At 40.0% G+C, this 21,858-nt stretch overlaps 1 protein-coding gene across 1 annotated transcript; it reads right to left on the bottom strand.

Moving 5' to 3' along the window:
* Positions 1 to 221: 221 nt before the first annotated feature.
* On the bottom strand, positions 222 to 13,388 carry LOC129170631 (homeobox protein Dlx4a-like). Its single transcript, XM_054758360.1, has 3 exons — positions 12,806 to 13,388; positions 9,206 to 9,402; positions 222 to 1,732 (listed from the first exon to the last, which is right to left on the bottom strand). Exons 1-3 carry the CDS (start codon positions 13,128 to 13,130, stop codon positions 1,490 to 1,492), a joined length of 765 nt encoding a protein of 254 aa, XP_054614335.1. The 5' UTR covers positions 13,131 to 13,388; the 3' UTR covers positions 222 to 1,489.
* Between the last annotated feature and the right edge of the window lie 8,470 nt (positions 13,389 to 21,858).

The following is a 21,858-nucleotide window of genomic DNA, read 5'->3' as shown; positions in this document are numbered from 1 at the left end:
GGGAATTTCTTTTTTAAAATGATTTCATACATATATACTGTATATATGGACAAAAATTATTTTAGGGTGCTTAATATGATAATGATCATCAAATCTTATTTATTTAAAATTATTTGTATCTGTTTATTATTATTGTTATTGTTGTACACAATCAGTGTTGAACATATGACAATTAACAGGCCCATTCACTGAAAAAAAAGCAAAGGAAAAATGTTCTTGTACCAAAAATAACTTTATTATTTATTCTTTAAACCCCAACATGTTAAAAGTGTCCATCCGCCCTTTGATTTTCACCAGTTTGCCTAAATATCAGAACAATGACAACATCGCCTGCAATCCCAAGCAATGAAAACGCATATTCTTAATTCTCCATCACATTTTCGACCAAGGACTAATATAGGCCTTGAACGTATTTGGACTCATTGAAAGGAGTAGCTGTTGCCATTTCAGTGCCCAATCCCCATCTGTTATAAGGCTTTGTAATTCAGTACGATTAAAAACACTCAAAATAGTAACAATTTCATTGACTCTATATTTTCTTTCCTTTGGCTCTTTAATCTGATTTTTTTCTGTTCTTTAAACTTCACCAAAACCAGAATTTGAAACAAAAGAAAACCTTCATAGAAGCCCTTTTCCACATGTAATTATGCCGCTAAATCCCACAGAGAAAAACATTGTCTGGAATCGCAGATGCTTCAGTGCTGGCGTTGTCGATGAGCTACTTCTTGCGCATGCTGTGCACACATAATCCCTGAAAACAGTGCAAATATCCTGCACAAAAAAAACACTGTTTTGACACAGATCTGCGGGGGTTAAAGGTCGGTGCCCATTATTTCCAGAACCTTCACAAACTGATCTAAACTTTGACTGTTAATGCTTTGCAAGGTTTTATGACGTCAGTATCCTTCAGTGCAGGGGTGTCCAAACTTCTGTCCACATAGTGACGCCTGTCAACATTTGCATGATAAAATAAGGGAAAAATGTTCCCCAACAATGAAGGAAATTCTGATCTTCCACACGTTCTATTACTTACGTAGTTCTTTTATTCTGAAGACCTGAATATATTACAGGATGTATTATGGATTTTCTTTTTTTTTTCACATTTTTTAATATTTTGCTGTCTTTTTCTTGTCAAACAGCCAATAGAAAACAAGCTGCGGGCCTGCTTGTGAAACTGGTTGCTCTGTTACAGCCAGTTTACTTTGCAAATAAATAGAGGTTACGTTGATGTTTGAATCATTTTGAGTGCAACCGTAAATCACAATGGGTTGATTTATAGTGCCACGGTGCTGCTGATTTGTAGCCTAAAAGTGGAAGAAACCAAGTAAATTCTCCACAGTGTTTAAGTCCAATACCCATCTGCATATCCGTGTATTTGTAGCCCCTTGACCAAAAGTTTAACGCCCTCTTCTGTCATCTTTGGCTTCCAGTGTAAACGATGTCAGATTCGCTAAACTCAATGAGTTTTTGCCACAGAAAAAGCCTCGGGTCACATCATTTGAGTCCTCGGTATGCTGTCCTGCTGGTGTCCCGGGTACCAGTGGCTGAAGTTGTTCATGTATCCAGCAGGGTGCACTGGTGTGCCTTTGGCAGCTATGCTCATGTCCCACAGGGAGCACTGAGGGGTGGGGGTCGATACTGGGGGAGGAAGAGGCTCTCCATCCGGTCCGCAGGGCCCGTTCTTCATTATCTTCTTGTATTTTGATCGTTTGTTTTGGAACCAGATTTTTACCTGAAGGTTAAGAAAGGGGGAAGAAAAGACAAATTACAAATGGAGCCACACAAAATGAGTTAAAAAAATTATGTTCATTGCATTTAGGTATAAATAATCGATATGTTTTATTAATACCTATTCCCAATGAAGTGTTCTGCAAGTCAAATGAACCCTATTGAGTCATGATATCTGATCTATTATGGACTAGTATCGCTGTGGTAAAAGATCAGCTCACGATTCTATTCGGAGCTCTTCCAGGCGTAAATTTCAAAAAATCTTTTTCAAACTTGTCACAACTGCTGAAAAAAACTACACAACTAATAAAAAAAAAAAAAAATCACAATCTCGATACACACTAACAGTTTTGAAATGATTCTGTCTATTTTACTTAATAAGCTGCATCACAAACGCTGACATTACGGCTGACACTTCCTTCTCGCTCGCCCCGTCCCCCAGTGAGCCTCTGCTACCCTGGTTCTACAGGCTGGTGGTGTCAATCGTCCATCTGGGAGGAGCAATCGCATTTATTAACTGGCTTTTCATTTGACTTGTCTTTCTTATTGATGAATTATTTTCAGTCTTTCAATTCATTTCTATTTAAAAAGTCCATTTGAAAAGGTTTATTTAAAATGACTTTTAGCATGGTTTGACTCTTAGCGTTGTTTTTTTCTGGACAGCATTCTTCCTGTGGTGGCTACTGTCACATAAATGTATTTATAATGGCGGCCTTAAATGGTTTTACACTCCTATTACCCAATATAGTAGACATAATCCGTTTAAATAAGGCATTTAAGATGTAAATAAAACTCCTGCCCATGTGTGTCACAGTAAATGTGTTCCCGGGCGGACCTTCGTGGCGGGCGGACAGATGTGTAGAGGACAGGAAGTGACCTCTGAGGCTCAGAGTTGAGTTTTAGCTCGTAGTGAGTTATGGCCCCAACAGTCGTTATTACTATGGTTATTATTTTTTTTTATTATTGTGCCTGTTGTGCGATAATTTAAACTCGCAATAAATGCCTTTTCTGGCAATCTCGTCTGGGCCTTGTCTCACCGAACACAGACACCTAGTGGCCAATATTGAATACTACATTCACAATTCCTCAGTCTTGTATTTGTATTTTAGTTCATTTAATTTATTCTTTAGATATTTTTATGCTTAAAAATGCTTAATTTATGCCAAGAATAAGTGCAATTTGCTTAAATATGCATGTTATTTTACTAATAATATTCAACTATGAAACTGTGATCATGTATTAATTAATTACTTTGTGAAAAACAGCAATAGAGTGAGGGTGCGATGGTCGAACCAAGATGTAGCGAGGGACAAATGTAACCTGACAATGTGCAATAATTTGGCTTTTGCTATTATTTTTCAATTGTCTTTTCATTGCTGTTTTTTAGTCTTACTTTATTAGTGTATTTTAGTTATACCTACATGCTGTGCTGCTATTGCTACTATTGTGTTGCGTGCTACATACGCTGTTGCTGCTATTGGAACCTTAATTTGAAACGCCCGAGAGATCAATAAAGTTTTATTTAATCTAAAGTACCGCTAATCTAATCGGTATGGACGATGCTTCTGTCTTGCTTACAAACTGGGCCTCGAATGACACAACTATGCTTTTCAGGCAAGCTGCCAGATAAGGGGGAGCAAATCAATCACAGATAAGCACACAATTATAAATTCAGTGAACACATTTGCGTTAAACAGGTTTGACTGGCTGCGAAAGAAGACACGAAGATTAAACTTGTCACGTTGAGCATAAACCAATGAGGAACATGAAATAAGGATGTTTACTATTTGATGGTTGTGCACACATAGCGTTCATATGCACATGCAAAAGACTAATGTAAAGACATTTATATTTTCACTGTCAACAACATTTCAGCCTTTTTGTCGTTGTGCCATTTGCTCTATTTTTACAATTTCTTTCTAAATTCTAAATTTTTTTTGTTTCTGCCGTGATGCAATGACAGTGACAATGCAATGACAGACGGCCCCTGAGCTGCACTTTCAGCACCCCTTCTTTTGTGGCTCTTCGTCAGGTCGGGCTTGTGGCATCGGCTCCATGAGCAAACCACACTCTGCTTGGCTGGTTGGCTTGTTGTTGTGGGCGAGCCATGGTGGTTGAGGAGAGAGGGGCTGGTCAATACTTACAGTCATCCCTAACCAGCCGAGTCTCCGCAGCGCAAAGATTTTTTTTGGAGGCGCGTGTCCATGGAGTTATATTTGTACCTTCATTTTAAGGTAGCAAAGGCAGATTTTGAGGTTGTGTTAACGTGCAATGTGTACACGGGCACATCGCTGCGCTCTGTCACTCACTCTCCCTCCCTTGCTTTTAATCTCAGCATGTGAGGCGACCCGGTGTGCGCGCGCTGGTACCTATGACCGGGTTTTGGGGACCGGGCTCCTGGCTGGACGTTCGGGCGTGTTCAGTGGACAAAATGCGTGCCTGTTGGTCACTCTACGGGAGGCCACGGCACTGATCTGATAACACATTTTTATTCTAACATCCAGATCGACTGGTGGCTCGCGATCGACGGATAGGCGACACCTGCTCTACAGCGTCTGGTGCGATGCATACAATAGAGGTCAGTCTGCGACAATTGCTTTCAACACAACCTCTGATGCTACGACTCGGTGCCAGCTCGCTATTAAAAACTGGCATCCTGCAACTACCAGGTTAAAAAAGCCTCAACTTTATGCTTCCTAATAAGGATATGCTTCCTTATAATGTTATGGCTTTATTCTCGTAAAATTATGACTTTTTTCCTGTATTCTAACATTTTTTTCACGTAATATTATCACGTTATTATTCTAATATTTCAACTGCATTCTTATAAAATGACTGCTGTTTTTTTTTGTTTGTTTTCTTGTTTAATTTTATTTTTAGAATGTGCCAAATAAATACAAGCCGCAGGCCGCAAATGGCCTCCAGCTCGCACCTTGGACCCCCCCGTTGTAGAATATGATAAAACTGCCACACTTTGGACACCCCAGCTCTAGAGGATCCATGCATCCAAGGACAGAAAAGGTATTTGTTATATCTGTCACAGTCATGCTTAGAAGATAATTGTATGTACGTCCTTATCATCATCTATTTGTTGTTTGTTGTTAACAATTTGTACAGCAGCCGAGTTCAGCATTGTCTGTAGTAAAAATTTTTAAAAATCACTTGGACTGCTCCAGCAACGGAGCAACTGCTCCAGTCAGAGCTCTAATGTGAGTAAAGCAGCGCTGACTAGTACTTCAGTCAATCAACAGCACGTTAAGTTAATGCAGCCTCGCTGAGAGCATTTCTGCTGTAATTATTGGTTTCATATTCCAGCAGCAACATGGAGCTGACAGCTTCTCTGCGAGAGTTGCTAATGACACCAACATGAGATGCACAGGGTTACTGAGAGGCAGGCCAGGTGCCACAGTGTGTGTGCGTGTGTGTGTCTTTCCAATAACAGCGTTCTTTAACCCATAAAGCTTATCCCTGTGTTGTGTTATGTGGGAATGAGAAGCCTCAATATGCTGGATAGTTTTGTGTGTGTGTGTGAAACAGACAGAGATGGACAATGATAGAGAGACTCCAAATCCAGGGAAACATTATGTGCTACGTGCTACTCGACAGCTGCGCCTGGGAACAGCGAAGGGAAAGTAGTCGGTGTTTGGCTGGCAGCCTAATGGCGTGAAGATGTGATGTATGATGCCAATCTTCAAATACATGTGTTTATGTTTCCGTGTGTGTGTGAAAAGGCACCAAGCATGTGTGCGTGTGCGTTTGTGTGTGTGTGTACCTACACAAGCGGGTGCAAAGAGTGCATGGTACATACACGTGCGCTACTCGACAATTCAAGATAATGTTTAGAAATAAAAATGATGACACTATACAGTAGATCACCGCTTTTCGGGAATCGAGAAAAATGTGTAAATGATATGCTCATGAAAATATCTATTTTTGACACACGGCTTGCTACCCCCATAACCCTCCTGCTAGCTTGATGTTGATGTTCTCTGATTTCAGATCAACATTTGCAATAAAGGTTACATTTAGTGGCGTGCAATCAGCGCCAGCAATGCCTTCTCTGCTGGCCTAACCACGACATTTACAACTTCAATTCTACTAGCTACTGTAGATGGCCCATCCGCAAACCTTGTCCCCCGTTTGGGAACACTTTGGTTTTCATTTAAAATACGAAGATGTAAACAAACAAGCGGACAATACAAAAGCAGTGTGCTGACACTGCAGAACAGCAGACCGGTATGTGCTTGGAAACACGTCTAACATGCTAATGCATCTGCTTTGAAGCTACGATATTGATGTCATCTAAAAAGAATAAAAGGGTTTCAAAGAAAAAAAGAGTTTCCCAGACCGTTCTGCTCACGCTAAGAACATAATGTTCCCCAAACATAACATACCGATACATTTCAAACCCACCAACATCCTCAGACAAAAGCTGGTTCGCTCCAAAGACAAATGCCAAGAAGCAAACTCAGCAATGTTGTTTATTCACTGCAGCGCATGCATTGTAGTTACGCCCACAATGCAGTGGAGTGCAATGACCCCTAGATTGGAGAGACCAAGCAACCTTCATGCAAATGCTTGGCCCAACATAGCAGAGTTAGTAGGACCTCTCTCAAAAAGACAGGAAAGAGGTGTCAAATTAGAAAGACCCTGTCTTAAGAGACGTTGTTTATTGTCTGATTACAACAATTTTTTGACATCTCTCCCCCAAAGATTGCCTGGTTGTTGACCTGGTTGTTACACCTATTGTTATGCAAGTTGGTCGTTCACTTGCCACACAGCGCAGCAGCCACAGCAACAACCCTCGTATGACCACCCCCAGGGGACACACCCACCAGAGACATAAGTAAGGGGACGCCACGTCTAAAATTTAGAACTGAAAAAGCCTTTTGGATTAAAGGTGAAATATCTTCAACAAACAAGACCTGTACGACTGAGAATCCACACAGGCATTCCATAAACAGATTCCTTTAACTCTGGTACTGAATTTAGTCTTTTTCAAGAAATCTGTTCCTTGTAAGCTGTAGTGACTCTAAAAAAAATAACGTTCTTCAAGTCTTTTCTGTGGGAAAATCTCCATTAAACACCCACTCAAAACTTCCTCTTTCAGTTGCAACATCTCATGAAAAAACCGAAAGAGAAAGTGTTCACCGGATCCTTAAATCCTTAACTTCTTACGTCTGCGTGATCCTGGCAATGTGACTCACTTGCAGCCAACCGCAATCACGCCTACTTGGAAACGTGCGGGCAAACAGAAGGCTTTAGCTCTCCTCGTAAACACGATTGCGGTTCAGAATGATGATTGTGCATCTGATAACACCAACTTGGCATTATACCTACATGATCACATACACAATCAATGAACGAGATTCCAAACAATTCCGGTACTGCTGGCTGGCACCCGGACCCTTTTTCCTGTAGACACAATATTAACCCGTAGCCATTCCATTTTTATTGTTTTAATGACGACGTTTGGGTTTTACGCAGCCCCCTGTTTACGTCCCTTGGCCTTGGCCTGTTGTACACCCTTGATCACAATGTTAAGACTAGCTGAAGAAAATGCAAGGGATATTAAGGAGGTTCTAAGTAGAGCTTCAAAAAAAGTTATGCTAAGTTATGCTAATTTTTGTAAACTTCCCTCGCCATCTATCCCCAAATGTGCTTAAGTGGATTTAGAGCATGTCCAAAAGAGTGAGGTTATTCCTCTGGAAAAAGTCCTTCCACAGGCAGGCATTGTGAACTGCAGCGTTGTCCTGTCATTACCACACAGACGAGGGCTTCACTCATGACGGACGCCCCCTGCATCATCTCGCTTGTCGTTTGGCAAAAGGAAAAAGGAAAACCACCCCAAATCACGAAGGCGCACCCTCCGCTGTGCCGTGTGGGAAAAGATCTCAGGTGGGATCTCCTTGTCGTGCCAGTAACATTGGAAGCCATCAGTACCGTCAAGGTCACATTTTTTCTTATCAGAGAATAACTTTCTTCCACTTTTTCAATGTCCCATGTTTGGTGCTCTCGTGCAAATTCCAAACGGTCAATTTTGTACCGTTGAAGGAGACGAGACCTTTGAAGGCGTTTTTGGTTCTTAAAACTCTTCTCCATCGCAGATGCCGTCTGATGCTTATAGGATTGCACCAGTAAAATCCTGTATTTCGGCTGAGGGTCGTCCCATGTCTTGACAGGTCTACCGCTTCACTTTTTTGTTCTCTTTGAAGACGTTTACGTCTTACTGCGTCCAACCTCAGCAGCAATGGCACGCTGCAAGAGGCTTTGCTTATGCAGCTCAACAAACTGACCGCACTCAAAGAGAGAAAGTTTTTTTGCTTTTCCAACAAGAGAGCATGACAGTGTGAATACCCGACAGAAAATGACATTGATTCCACATTTTTGCCAAGATTTTGGCTTTTAAAGGCTGTGGTCTTAAAATTTTGCTGCATAGTTATATACTGTATATATAATTATGTATGTATATATACATGGCACATATATATATATGTGTGTGTGTGTGTGCATGTAAAACTATAACTGTAAAACTAATAATATATGTATAACATATAATATATATTATAACATATGTATATATATATATATATATATATATTTTTTTTTTTTTTCATGTTAACATTTTTGGCTTTCTGGAACAGATTAATTGGATTTACATTATTTCTTATGGGAAAAATGGATTTGTTTAGAGTACGTTTTGGTTACAGTCAGACCTTCTGATACGGTTTAATGACACTAACCAAGGTTCCACTGTATTTTGAGGGCACTTTTCTGAAAAAAATATAGGCAAACTTAGAAAAACAATCATTCTTTTCACAGTATTCAAACTCTTATTTGTCACTGTAGGAAGCACTTATTAGCTTTAAAAAAAAAAAAAAAAGACCAAAGCCTCCACAGTAAATGGTTCAAGGCCAGCTTGACATTCACTTTGAGTATGACGATTTTACGCGTTTTAGTCCAAAACAGTCCCATAAGTTTCTGGTTGTAACTGCAGATGGACACTCACTGAGGCTCATTTGAAAGATGAAAAAAACATTTTAACAGCACTTGGGTGCATCTGTTTTGTTAAACATATCAATTTCAGCTGTGCAACAGTGATGTAAAGATGAAACTGTGATATGTTGACTTGATGGTCACTTTTTAATATACATTTCCTGTTAGATTGGCACAATCTAATTTACGCACTAGTTAATTAGCAAGGTTGATGGTGTCCATATGTACCAGACAGTTCTATGTCCAGGTGCATGTACACTGTATTTTTCCTGGTATGTAGCCTTCATACATGCTTGGAGCTTCCCTATTATTTCCCCATCTAAATATGCTACTGGCCTTAACAGATGAGTTTGTGAAGACAGCTTTAAAAAGAATGCACCCATGCATGTTTGAGCGTTTATAAACACACAAACAAATAAAGACAGCATTCATGCGACTCAATCAGTATCATAATTAACGACGGACGGAAGGTGGGCATTACCTGTGTCTGCGTCAAGCCCAGTTTGGCGGCCAAGTCGGCCCTCTCGGGCAGAGCCAGGTACTGGGTTTGCTGGAAGCGCTGGTTGAGGGCCTGGAGCTGCAGACTGGAGTAAATAGTGCGAGGCTTTCGGATCTTCTTCCCTTTCCCGTTGAGCCGCAGCTCTCCGTTTTCTAATACCGTTGTGGGCTTCTCAAGCTCTGTATGAGGGGAAGACATAGCATCTCATAACAGTGCATTGAACAAAAAACAGCGATCCATTCACTGACATATTTTATAACTTTGTAAGAATAACACAACATTTTTGTTGCAAACTGTCATAAAAGGTATCTATGAAGTAAAATACAAACATAAAGCCATTAAGAAGACAAATTCAAACTGTGGCTGTAGTATTCTACATTGGTCATTAGTGTGAGACAAGCACTCGACTTGATTGCCAGAACAACAGTGATTGTCTCACAACAGACACAATACTAATAATACCATAATCATAATAATAATAACAGTCATAATAATAACACAAGCTACTGTTGCGGCCATAACCCATAACAAGCTAAAACTCAACTCTGAACCACCAACATAACTTCCTGTCCACACCCATTCTGCTCCCCTATTACTTCCGGAACACATTTATTGCAACACACACGCGCACGAGTTTTATCCATGTCTTAAATGGCTTATTTTCTCTGATTACACAGTATATACGATATTGGGTAATATGAACGTAAAGGTGATTATATGGGTGTTATGTCATATCTAGAGGGCTTTAATAATGTTAAAAAAACGCATTTAGAAGGTAAAAAAACAGGTTTTCTATGCCATGACTACAAAAATATTCAATTTACAAAGACTAAATCCTACTTCGCAGGAATTCACTTATCATGGTCAGGTCTGAAAGTAACTAACCACGATAAACGAGGGATTAGTGTATTCTGAAATCAAGATTAGGTTCATTACGGACCTTCTGCCAGCTTGTGGCAGAGCATTGAATTGTTCTTGCAATTTGTTGTCACTTTCTCTGACACAGATCGATGAACAAATTATAGATATTTTGTTTAGCAGATATACTAAAGTATTTCATTTCCCGCACCAGATCCAATGATGTCTAACAGCACACTAAACAGTGGTTGGGAATTGCTGTTATAGGTGACAAAGCAAATTTGTGTAAAAGCTAGTAATAGTATATCTAATTAGTAATGAACTCATTTTATTTATAGAATATACCAAAGGCCAATGGAAAATTAGCTGCGGCCCAAAAACTTTGGTCTGCATTAAAGTACAGGGGAGTCTCTGATGCTGGCTATAGACATGAAAATGCATCTATGCTACCTGGTAAGTATAAATGCCGTTTCAGTGGCAGAAAAATGATACAGCTACGTGTTAGCTTTCAAGCTCGGCCAAGTTTGTCGCATTGGCCTTTCGTTTTTTGTTCTATTAATGACATATGCTGGTGTCGGGCTGTTGGCTCGTTTTTCAGCATTTGCCCCATTTAAGTGCGTGTGGTTTCAGCTGTCTTTTGTTAATCCAAAATGTGTCACATTTAGATTTCAGCTGACGTGGGCATGTGTTTATTGATGTTGAGAAATTACCATAGCAGCGCAGACACAAACCCCCCGTTTGGTTAAAAGGTTAATCGAGTACTGGACGACCTAAATCACCTTAACGTGTGCAATGGTGCTTCTAACCGCCTTATGAACTCCGTTTGTTTTTGATTATTAGATTCAATTTAGCTCCATAACACTTCACCTTCACTCTTCAATCGCCACTGTTCACTCGTGACACAATGCGGGTTTCAGCTCTAAATAGGCCTTTATTAAAAGCACTTCAAACATAAAATGTAGAGCCACTCACCACTAATGAACAATAATGTAAGATAATCAATGAACGGACGGAATCGGAGTCGCGGTGTAGCCTTTAGCCTGGTCATCGGGTTAGCGCTAGAGGCTAGCAGGCAAGAGGAGTTGTTTCTCCACAATCCACACTGCTTGTTTGTTGTAATTCCAGTCACAACTTCTGATAATATATATTAATTTGTGCTGTAAGTTATGATGCCGGATTGACTGTTGATGCTAGCGCTACTTTAGCGTCTCACAGCACACAGCTAGAGTGCGTTCAAGAACAGCAGAACAAAGTGCAAAATCTCAACGCGTGGCGAAAAAGCAATATCAGTGGAAGATAAACACATACGCATATACAAACTGTAGGCTATTTTAACAGTGGTAGGTGTATTGTATTATTATTATTATGTTGTATTATCAGGTATTTACAAATAACTGACTTATGGTGACTTACAATGTAGCATCTTCCAGTGTTAGTGTATTCAGGTTCTCAACATTTGGTTAAAGATAAGCTGTTGTCACACACACACACACACACACACACACACACAGGAGGCATACACGGTGAAGTTCAATAAAGGATTTAGCACTGGTAAAATGAGTAAAAAATGTTGTTCCTTGAGTTCCTTTTTTCCATGCACGCTATACCACTATTTATTGACTCGGGGTGATCTTTGTTATGACATGAGTTCCTCGCCGACACTGGCAGGAGAGAACAGCTGTGGACAAAAGCGATACCCCCCAAGAAGCTCTGATAACTGCTCACGCAGCGTGCAGAGGTTCGGAAGCAGTAAAAACTCAAATTTTTATCATGAAAGTCGTAAATGAAAGCATTTTTTTTTTAATCGTGTTTTTTTTGGGGTTTTTTTTAAGACGTATTTTATCAGTTCAACAGAAAGGCTTTTTTTCCTGCAGGGGACAGCAATTTCCAGGTAAGACTAAAGATGCTTAAGATTGCTTTAGAGGACAGACGTTCCAGGTTTTCTGCTTATTCTAATGATGTCATGTGAAACTGATAGCAGTTAAATGACAAGCAGGGCTTTTTCATGACCAGAAAAAGCAGCATTAATGTGGCAATATGGGCCAGATGTGTCCAAAGTGCAACCCGGGGGCCATTTGCGGCCAGTAGCTCGATTTACTATTAACCCATGGCACATAGTATCGATAAAATGAATAAAGTCATATAAATAATAAATACATAAAATGCTTCATCTAGATAAAATAATAAAAATATAATGAATAAATAATCCAATTAATTTCAAAATTAAATGTAAAAAATCTAAATTAAATTAAATTAAACATAAAAATTCAATATATAACATTTTCAACTAAATTAATCCTTTGGAAAAAGTTTAGGCATCCCTGGTGTATACAGTTATTTATTTATTTTAAACTTAACACTCTAATAAATGTTACAATTAACAGCTACAGTTCAAAAGAAGGCTTTTTATTATTTATTTATGTCAGGAGGCCTGGAAAGTTTTTATCTATTTTTATTTTCTGGTGTGAGGCATTTGCCCAAAGTGAAAAAATATATATTTTTTGCCAGTATTATAAGGAGGGGGATAGAAATTCTTATGAATTATTAACAAATTATTGTTCTTTTATTGTTTATGTATTATATTATATTATTATATCCGTTTTTACAACATCTAATGGCCAAAAAAGTCCAATATTGTATTTGTCAGAATGGCCTTTTTTCATGAAATCATGGTCATTAAAAGAAAAGTAAAGAGAAATCTAAAAAAAGAAGCGATAAACCCACCGCTGTCTTCCAGCCTGGTGTGCCCCAAAGCGCTGCTGTGCCCGCCGTGCTGGTACGGCAGGTAAGGCCCGGCTTGGTGCGCGCTGACCGGGCTGTGGTACGGAGGATACCCGAGCGGGCGGCCGTAGGAGGTCGCAGAAGACTGGAACGGGCCGTCGTGTTGCGTGGGTCCGACTGCGTGCAGACTGTGGAACGGGTAATGGCCGTGCGATAATCCGGGGGAGGGCTGCTGGTGTCCCGGGTAGCCGTGGCCACCGAACTCCAAAAAAGCCGATTTGGAAGAATCAGAGGAGACTAAAGTGTCTGACATCGCGCTCATAGTCATAATGAGGGGTTGATGAGAATATGAGGATTGAACTGGATGAGCTATGAGCACTGCATAAATGTCATGACAAGCCTGCGTACATTTCAAACAATAAATAAGCTTCAACAGAAAGGGGACAGCACAAAACAATACATTAATGTTAACTTAAAGGGTGCCTATAGTCCAACACATGAATAAAAACAAAGTTTGAACAAGTTTCCTGCAAAAATGAAACGTTTATGCCGCACGATTAGTCCAGATTGTGTCGCTGCTTGTCAGCACACTCAATGTGCGTCTGGAGCAGTCCTGGCGTCTTGTTAGGCTCAACTTGGCGCACTGGGCGCTCATTGGCTGTCAGACTGCACACGTCACACATCAGCAAGAAAATTGCTCTGCTCATTTTTGTCACAGGAAACAACGCCTGATCATTTCATGTGCAGCTGCAGTGTGTAACATATTATATTATATTAGTACGTTAAATAACTTTTTAACATGTTTGAGACACAATTATTCACATTTAAGTACACATTATTATTTTTTATTGGCTTGTCTGAAAATTCAAATACTAAAAAAAAAAAAACAGCAAAAATGCATAACGTATGAGGGAAAAGTAGAAATGCTCATGTTCATAACACAAACATTCAGGCTGTTTTTCCTGTATGCTTTTCTTAGCATATTGGATTAGTTTTAGCCATTTTTTTTACAAAATAAAAAACATTAAAAGTGCAAAAAAGCACTGAAAGAAAAGGTTACGGTACATAAAGTTCATTTGTAAAGGTTATTGAGCTGCAACATGATTAATCGATTACCCAATTAATCGACAACTATTTAGGTATTCGATTAATTTTGATATTTTTTTCCAATGTAAATATCCCTCTCGTTTTAGTCTCTGAAATGTGACCATGAAAGCAGACCTATTATCTTTGTGTTTCAGGCAAAATAAGATATTCACACACATCAGCTTTGACTTTGGAAAACAGTGATCAACATTTTTGCCTGCTCTCTGATATGTTACGGATCAAACCATCAACTGTTTGTGTTTATTTTTTACCGATTTGGTCCGTCCATAGGGCCTAATCAATTAGTTTCGGATTAATCGAGAGAAAATAATGGTTCGTTTCAGCTCTAAAAGGTTATAGTGCGTTTTAGATTCATCCTGAAATTCACCCAAAAGCAGAATATTGCTAACTTTTTATGAGTAGCATGTGTTGACCTTCATTGGATCGATTTTAGCGTCTTTAATGGACAAAATGTAATGAATTGACCCCCCCACGGCCTTCATTTGTATGCCGCACTCGCTGGGAAAAGTTTGGGCAGCCCTGCTTTACAATATCACTTGTTTATTTTTATTATAAAATTAAATGCAACTAAAAAGACACACATAAATGCCCCATTTATTAACATTTCCACACACAGTATTACTTTAAAAGCATTTTCCAAAGATAATTATAATTACAATTATCAGTTTTTTTGTTATTGTATTTTTTTTTTTTACACTTTTCAGTGTTTTAGTCATTTTATTTAAAGGGTCCCTGACATGATTTATCAATTTTGCTTAAATATGTTACTGTATGTATAGTTTGTAATTATGTTCTACATTGTTCAATTTAGCCACACAGTGGCCGAGTGGTTAGCATGTTGGCCACACAGTCAGGAGATTCGGAGGTTTGAATCTCCGTTGGGCATCTCTGTGTGGAGTTTGCATGTTCTCCCCGTGCGTGTGTGGGTTTTCTCCGGGTACTCCGGTTTCCTCCCACATTCCAAAAACATGCATGTTAGGTTAATTGGCGACTCTAAATTGTCCATTGGTGGGAATGTTTGTTTGTCTATATGTGCCCTGCGATTGGCTGGGTGTACCCCGCCTCTCGCCCGAAGGCAGCTGGGATAGGCTCCAGCATGCCTGCGACCCTAATGAGGATAAGCGGCATAGAAAATGTATGGATTGTTCAATTAACCCCCCCACCATCAACATGTCGCTGTGAAAAGAAATTTACAGTATGTATAATGCTTTACAGTCTTGTCGCTATAATGGAACTCGCATTTATACCGTACTTTCAAGCTAAATGCTTCTTGTAAAGGTTTCTTTCATAGCAGTCATCAGTGAAGAAGAACAGAACTCGAGGCGGGTGTCCTTTTGTCACTCGTTATCTGTGCTTGCTTCGTCCGTTGTAGTTTTAAACCTTCATCTTTTGGAAAATAAAACAAACGTACATTATCGCTCATATACTATTAACATCCAGCAGCAACACAATATTTTGACATGACGAATATTTATATGAAAAATGTATCTACAAAGTCGACGAGCGACCTCGAGAAGCGTTTGTTTACTCGGCTTTAGCTGAGAGGGGTTACGAGGACTCCACTGATGTCACTTCCGGATATGACCATTTGCAGTGACGAGCTCGTCACGGCTGGCGCTATGAATTAAAAATGTAATTTTTGTGAATTTACCATTCTCTTTCAAAAAAACCAACAATGTAGAACATGATTACAAACAATACTAATTTAAACAAAGTTGATGAAGCTTCTACAAAAATAAAGATGTAACTGAGCTTCTGCTTCTGAAAGACCTCATCGTTGGCCTCAAGGCCCACAGCCTCCTCTTCAGTTACTAATCTGGGTTTTGACAGGCGGCTTCAGCCTTGCGAGTGCATGTGCGTGTGCGCGTGTGGCTTTTGTCAGTTTTAAAATGAAGCCTGAAGGCTGAAATCCAAGAACAAAACACAAATACACTCACAGGCAGCCAAATGTTCAGGTTGGGTCACTGAAATGAACAGACACCAAATGTATTTCAGCTCAAATTATAAATGATTGCATGTTTTTTGTGTCAGTAGCAACTCGAATATACCGTATCACAGTCAATAAATGAACAACATCCACAAAGGTTGATCACCTCAAAGACCCACAAGCCCAATGCGATATTTTGGCGGGTTTCTTTCTCGTTCGCCTTTTGATTGGAATCAACGTAAGTTGATGTGAGCAGAATTCTTGCACGTCCACGGCAGCGCTCTTTCTTTCATCTGCATCCAACATTCCTCTCCTCCCTTGAGGGTACACCCGCCTTACTGCCAGTGCTGTATTTTCCAGCACTGCTTTGCACAGTCATCAGCTTATTTCTTTTGTTTTTTGTTTTCACGACACAGTGGTGGTAAAGGTGAACAAGTAAGTTGGAAGCGGAAGTGATCCAACATGGTTGCAAATGTGCACTTTTCAGGTAATCGTATTTTCAGATCAGTTTCAGGGGTAATGGACAGTCTACTGAATCACGGCCACTCGTCTAAAGGGCCAAAATGTTCACAATTTTGATTGACGCCAGAGAATAAACAGCTCAAGACACAATCCTATTCATTTGTCACACTTCACCGAGGCAATTTGTCTTCCAGACAGGAGGTGTAACTCCTGTCTGAAGTTGACAGAAAAAGTATTACGTACAGCTCAATTCCTGCCTTTAGGAAAAATGAGTGGTGGTTAGGGGTGTGCGGATCAATCCAAGTGTTGTATAGTATTGATACCAAGGGTAATATCAGTATTGGATTGTACTAGTATGATGAGAGTCAGTTTATCCTATACAGCCACAAATTAACTTGGACAAGCTCCGACATCATAACTCCGTTTCTTAACACGCCTCATACGCACCACGCCTGCCAGAGAATAAGAAGACATTGCAAGAGGGATATCAGTGTTGCCAATTTAGCGACTTTGACGCAAAATTTTGCTCCAGTGGCTTTTTCTGACCTTTTTCTGACACCCCCCCCCCCCAGACCCCCACCACACACACCTAAAAGCACTTACAGGCGCCTTTAGTCTTGTTTGTGACATTACTGTACAAAAAAATGACAAAAACAAGGAGACATTGAAGGACACTCCTAACATTACAAAAAAGTATTCATTATGTGTGTACGTGTGGTCTAAATAATCATCAAGTCAAAGAAAAACAATAAGCGGATATTCTTTTCACTCACGAAGTAAGTCTTACTGCGGGAAGGACAATTTGCTGCATTTAAGCACGCTCGGAAATCCCAGAAATTATATGTAGCCTACGCTCTAAGCTTCAATTTCAACGTAAACCTCTTATTTCTCATAACAACACGGTTAACGTGTAATTCAAATGTTCTGCTACTATTAAAGGGCAAATCGATTTTCAGACGTGTGGTATATTTTTTTTAGTTCATTTGGAGCTCTTATTACATTTCATGTCCTGTTATTTATCTTTTTTTGTTAATAAAATACACTAAAAATAGGCATTTTCCACACGTACTTCCAAATGGTGATTAATCATGATTAATTAATTTGAAAACTGTGATTAATTAGATTAAATATGTTATAATTTGACAGCCCTAATATGTATATATATGGCGGCTGTGCAAAGGGGGTTCTTTTACTGTTTCACTGGCTCTCGGCATATTGTAAAATTAATCAGTTACTAATGAAATATATTATTAGACATTAAACTGTGTAACACAAAGTTAATACGAGTATTTTTTGTTCAATTATTTTAGCATATATTGGCCTACAATGGATTGCTTTTTATCATTTTTAATGTACAAAATGTGTCAAAATAGCCTCCCGCATCCCTTGTGTTTGTGTGTCTTTCAGGGTTGAAAGTGTGTTTTAAAAAAGGTGTGCAAGCGTGAGCTTTCATGGTTTAGCAGCTGAATGAAAGCACCGTAAGAGGTTGCCTACGGTTGACTCCGGAGTGTTGGAAATGTGTTGTAAGAAATGATTCACGGATTTCACAATCTGCAGATGTGATGGACAAGTTTAGCTTTGGTGAACGTTACTTGCCTGACTGCATCAAATCAACTTGTGTGTGTGGGAGGGTTAATGATACAGGTTGGTTGAACTGGGGTTGGGCTGAACCTTTTAGTTTCAGTGTGGGCAAATCTTAATATTTCATCTAAACTACATCGTTTGGACAAATCTATGCTTCCAACTTCATGGAAGCCTTTTTCTGTTTCACCATGACTCCATAAAGATGGTTGGATGAGTTTGTTGTGGGAGACAATGAAAGCTTTGACTCCAACCGTCAATTCCACAATGAGCCTGAGGAGGCCGTAGAGCCACACACTGCCCTGACCCAGACCAACAAGACCAACAAGACCAACAAAGAACTTGAAGTGGACTTGCTAGTGTGTTTTGGATCATTGTCCTGCTGCAGAACCCAAGTTGGGTTCAGCTTGAGGTCACGAACACGTGGCCAGACATTCTCCTTCAGGACTTTTTGGTAGACAGCAGAATTCATGGTTCCATTTATCACAGTAAGTCTTCCCGGTATTGAAGGAGCAAAACAGCCCCAGACCATCACACTACCACCACCATATTTTACTGTTGGTATGATGTTCTTTTTCTGAAATGCGGCGTTAGTTTTACGCCAGATGTATTGGGACATGCACCTTCCAAAAAGTTCAACTTTTGTCTCATCACTATTTTACCAAAAATCTTAAGGATCATCAAGATGTTTAGGGGCAAAATTGTTTGTTTGTTCAGCAGTGGTTTTCGTCTTGGAACTCTGCCATGTTGGCTGCTTTTGCCCAGCATCTTTCTTATGGTGAAATCTGACCTTAACCGAGGCAAGTGAGGCCTGCAGTTCTTTGGATGTTGTTGTGGGGTCTTTTGTGACCTCTTGGATGAGTCGTCGCTGCGGTCTTTAATTTTGGTTGGCCGGCCAATCCCAAAGCAGGGTTTGGATACTTTTTTCCCCCTTAATAGTAAGAAGTTTCATTTAAAAACTGCATCTTTTGTTCAGTTGTGTTGTCATTGACTAATATTTAAATTTGTTTGATGATCTGAAACAGTTAAGTGTGACAAACATGCAAAAAAAATAAGAAATCAGGAAGGGGGCAAACACTTTTTCTGCGTTGAGGTGATGGCACACGAGAGACAGGCTTGCTCCTCCCCCTCCATCACGTGATGTGCACCTCCACTCATTCAAAAAGCAAGCAGCCCACCTTGATGAATGGCTTCTCTTCAGTAAAGGTGACTGTTGTTCCACATTGATTCATTCCAGTTCCATAAACGTCATATCCGGCCAGCTATGTATAATAAGCATATAAAACAACACAATAAAATGCAGTAATATTTGAGTGTAAACAACCATAAGCAGAGTGCAATGATGGATTCATCTAGTCCAGTGGTCCCCAACCTTTTTTGACCCACGGACCAGCTTGTGTTCCCGCAAAGCTCCCGCGGACCGGCGGGGGGTGGGGGTGGGGGTTCGTACATTATAGCGATCTAATTTATCTTATCTCTGGAGTTTTTCCAGAGAAATTATTACATCGCTGTTTGACGTGTGTGGTAAAAGGCAGTGAGCTAGCATGAATTAACTTGAGACAAATGTGCACATTAGCCCTCAATGAGTCATCAAAACTTACCTTTATGCATTCCCACATAGTATCAGCATTTGACACCAAATATGAGGTGAAAGAAAAATGGTAAAAATACAGTAGTAGTCTATCTGTGCGGCGAGAGAAAGTTAGCACACGCACAATGGACATGCGTCAAGTGAGACGGATGTAACAGAGAGAATCTGGCCACTTTTCAAAATAAAACATCATGGAAATAATTTTTTCTTTCTGTGCGGCCCGGTACCAAATGGCCCACGACACGGTACCAAATGGCCCACGGCCCGGGGGTTGGGGATCACTGATCTAGAGGATTCAGCTATAGATCTTTATTGTAAACGAAGGAATACCATCCATGCAAACACATGTTGATGCTTTTGTCTGTCTTTTCTCAGTGGCAAAAAAAACCTGTCATTTCTCCAATCTTAATAACAGTTTTTGGGGGTGGGGGTCGGGGGGTGACGTGTATTGTACATGTGTAGTCCAAATCGTGTTGCCTGACGTTTTTGATCTGCAACTGCCGTAAAATAGATCGATGGATGACGTACATTACACACGCCTATCACGTAAAAAAAAAAAAAAAAACATCTCTGCACATACGTTGAACCGATCGCGTTTCCTGTGCGCATTGCGGAGCGATCGCTTTCCATGCCGCCACGGGGTGCATGCCATGTTTATGGGCAACTTTGTTAAGCTCGAGCAGGAAGGGAAAGACATCGAGTCGGTCCATCCGACACACAGCTGCAGATATCTGCTGGGAAAGAGAGCGCCATAAAGAGAGGACGGCGCCAAATTGGGTTGCAAATATTTGAAAAGTTTGAGTTGAAAAAAATTCCCCAGTTTGTGTCGTCACTTGCCGTTGAGCAAACCAGTTGAAAACCCCTGGTCGAGATGTTCTGTGGTAAACTTGTGGTTTTTTTGACAGTCATAGTTATTTTCAATACAGTGAAAGGATTTCATTCCTATTGTTTGGGGATCTTTTCATATCCTTTCTGAGACACATACGCAACACTTTTCTTTCTTCTGCTCTTTGGACATAGTGATACAAATCACTTCACTTCAAAAGCAAACCAAAATGAATCTCTGAGGTTTAAATAAAACCGTGTTCTTGTTATTACTGCAAAATGTCTGCTTATTTACAATTTGAGGCCCAAAGAGGTAAATTCTATGAAAAACAGGTCTGTTTATGTTGACGTGTTGTAATATTGTTAACGTCATCATTGTCGCTAGCATGTTTTTGCGAAAGCCGGTTCAAGGAACAGGAAAGGAGCTGCCAAATACCTTCAAAGCTTCAGTATTGGACCAAAGATCCTTTGTTTTTTTTGCGGTAAACTTCTTGTGAGTTTTTTCATCCTCCTTTCTGCTAACTAACAAAACGTACCTTTTAAATTTTGCACAGATGGAGGAAAACGCTGTCGACGAACTGTCATGGGTTCCCATTCTCCTTACGTTTCTGGCCAAAGTCAGTAATTTTCGGTGACGTCGACAACCGCCTATGACAAAAGATGTCGACTTATGTAGGTTCCGCTGAAAACGCATTTCACAAACCTTTTTGAAAAGACACAAATTCTGTTTGATTTGTTTATTTATTTAAATATCATTCAAATGAAGACCCAATGTCCATGTGTTCATGGGGTGTCCTAAGTTTGCGATCCAAAAAATAAAGAAATCACAATTAAAAAACCTCGACAAATCCCATCTCCCCAGGGACAGCGACACACTTCAACCAGGGATCATGTGCCTGGCCTTGTATGTACCTTTGGTGAGGTGCGGCTCGGCAATGGGTAAGTCTGCATAGACTGTAATTATGGTGCGTCATTATGAAGCGCACAACAAAGGCGAGCCCTGCAGGCCTGCAGCAGCCTGAGAGGAGGGGATACCTGTATATACGTAGTACTGCTGCCTCTATTCACCCTGCAGTTAATAACAATACTCCTCTGCACACTGCAGACAGTGTGGCGTCAAACTCTCCCACGTGTCTCCTTGCGTGTGGAAGAGATGGCAGGAAGGGAGGGGACGGAGTTACGTTGTTGGTTTTACATCGCGTATGCAGCGGAACTGTAAATGTGCAACACACTCCATTCGGGGAGGCTTGTTGACGTCCAGTTTTCTCAACTTGCAAAAAGCTAGTTTGTACATTTGTGGTTGATGGTATTTTTTGCCATCGTCATCATCATCATCATACACTCCTTAATTGTATATAAATAAGAGATAATAAGGGATTTTCCAGAAGAATAAAAATAAATAAATCACTTTTTCAACCGAGGCCTGCATACTGACGAATCAAAGGATGCGGGGGCCATATTGATATTATTAATGTCGTAGAAATGGTAATCTCCTCTTTGTGTTTTGGTGACACAACTTGTCATTAAAATGAGTGTATTAGTGTCGATATCTCTGCTGTTTTT

This window comes from Dunckerocampus dactyliophorus, chromosome 18 (assembly GCF_027744805.1).
Source record: "Dunckerocampus dactyliophorus isolate RoL2022-P2 chromosome 18, RoL_Ddac_1.1, whole genome shotgun sequence".
In the NCBI taxonomy this organism is placed as follows: Eukaryota; Metazoa; Chordata; class Actinopteri; order Syngnathiformes; family Syngnathidae; genus Dunckerocampus; species Dunckerocampus dactyliophorus.
This window is presented reverse-complemented; position numbering and strand designations above follow the sequence as displayed.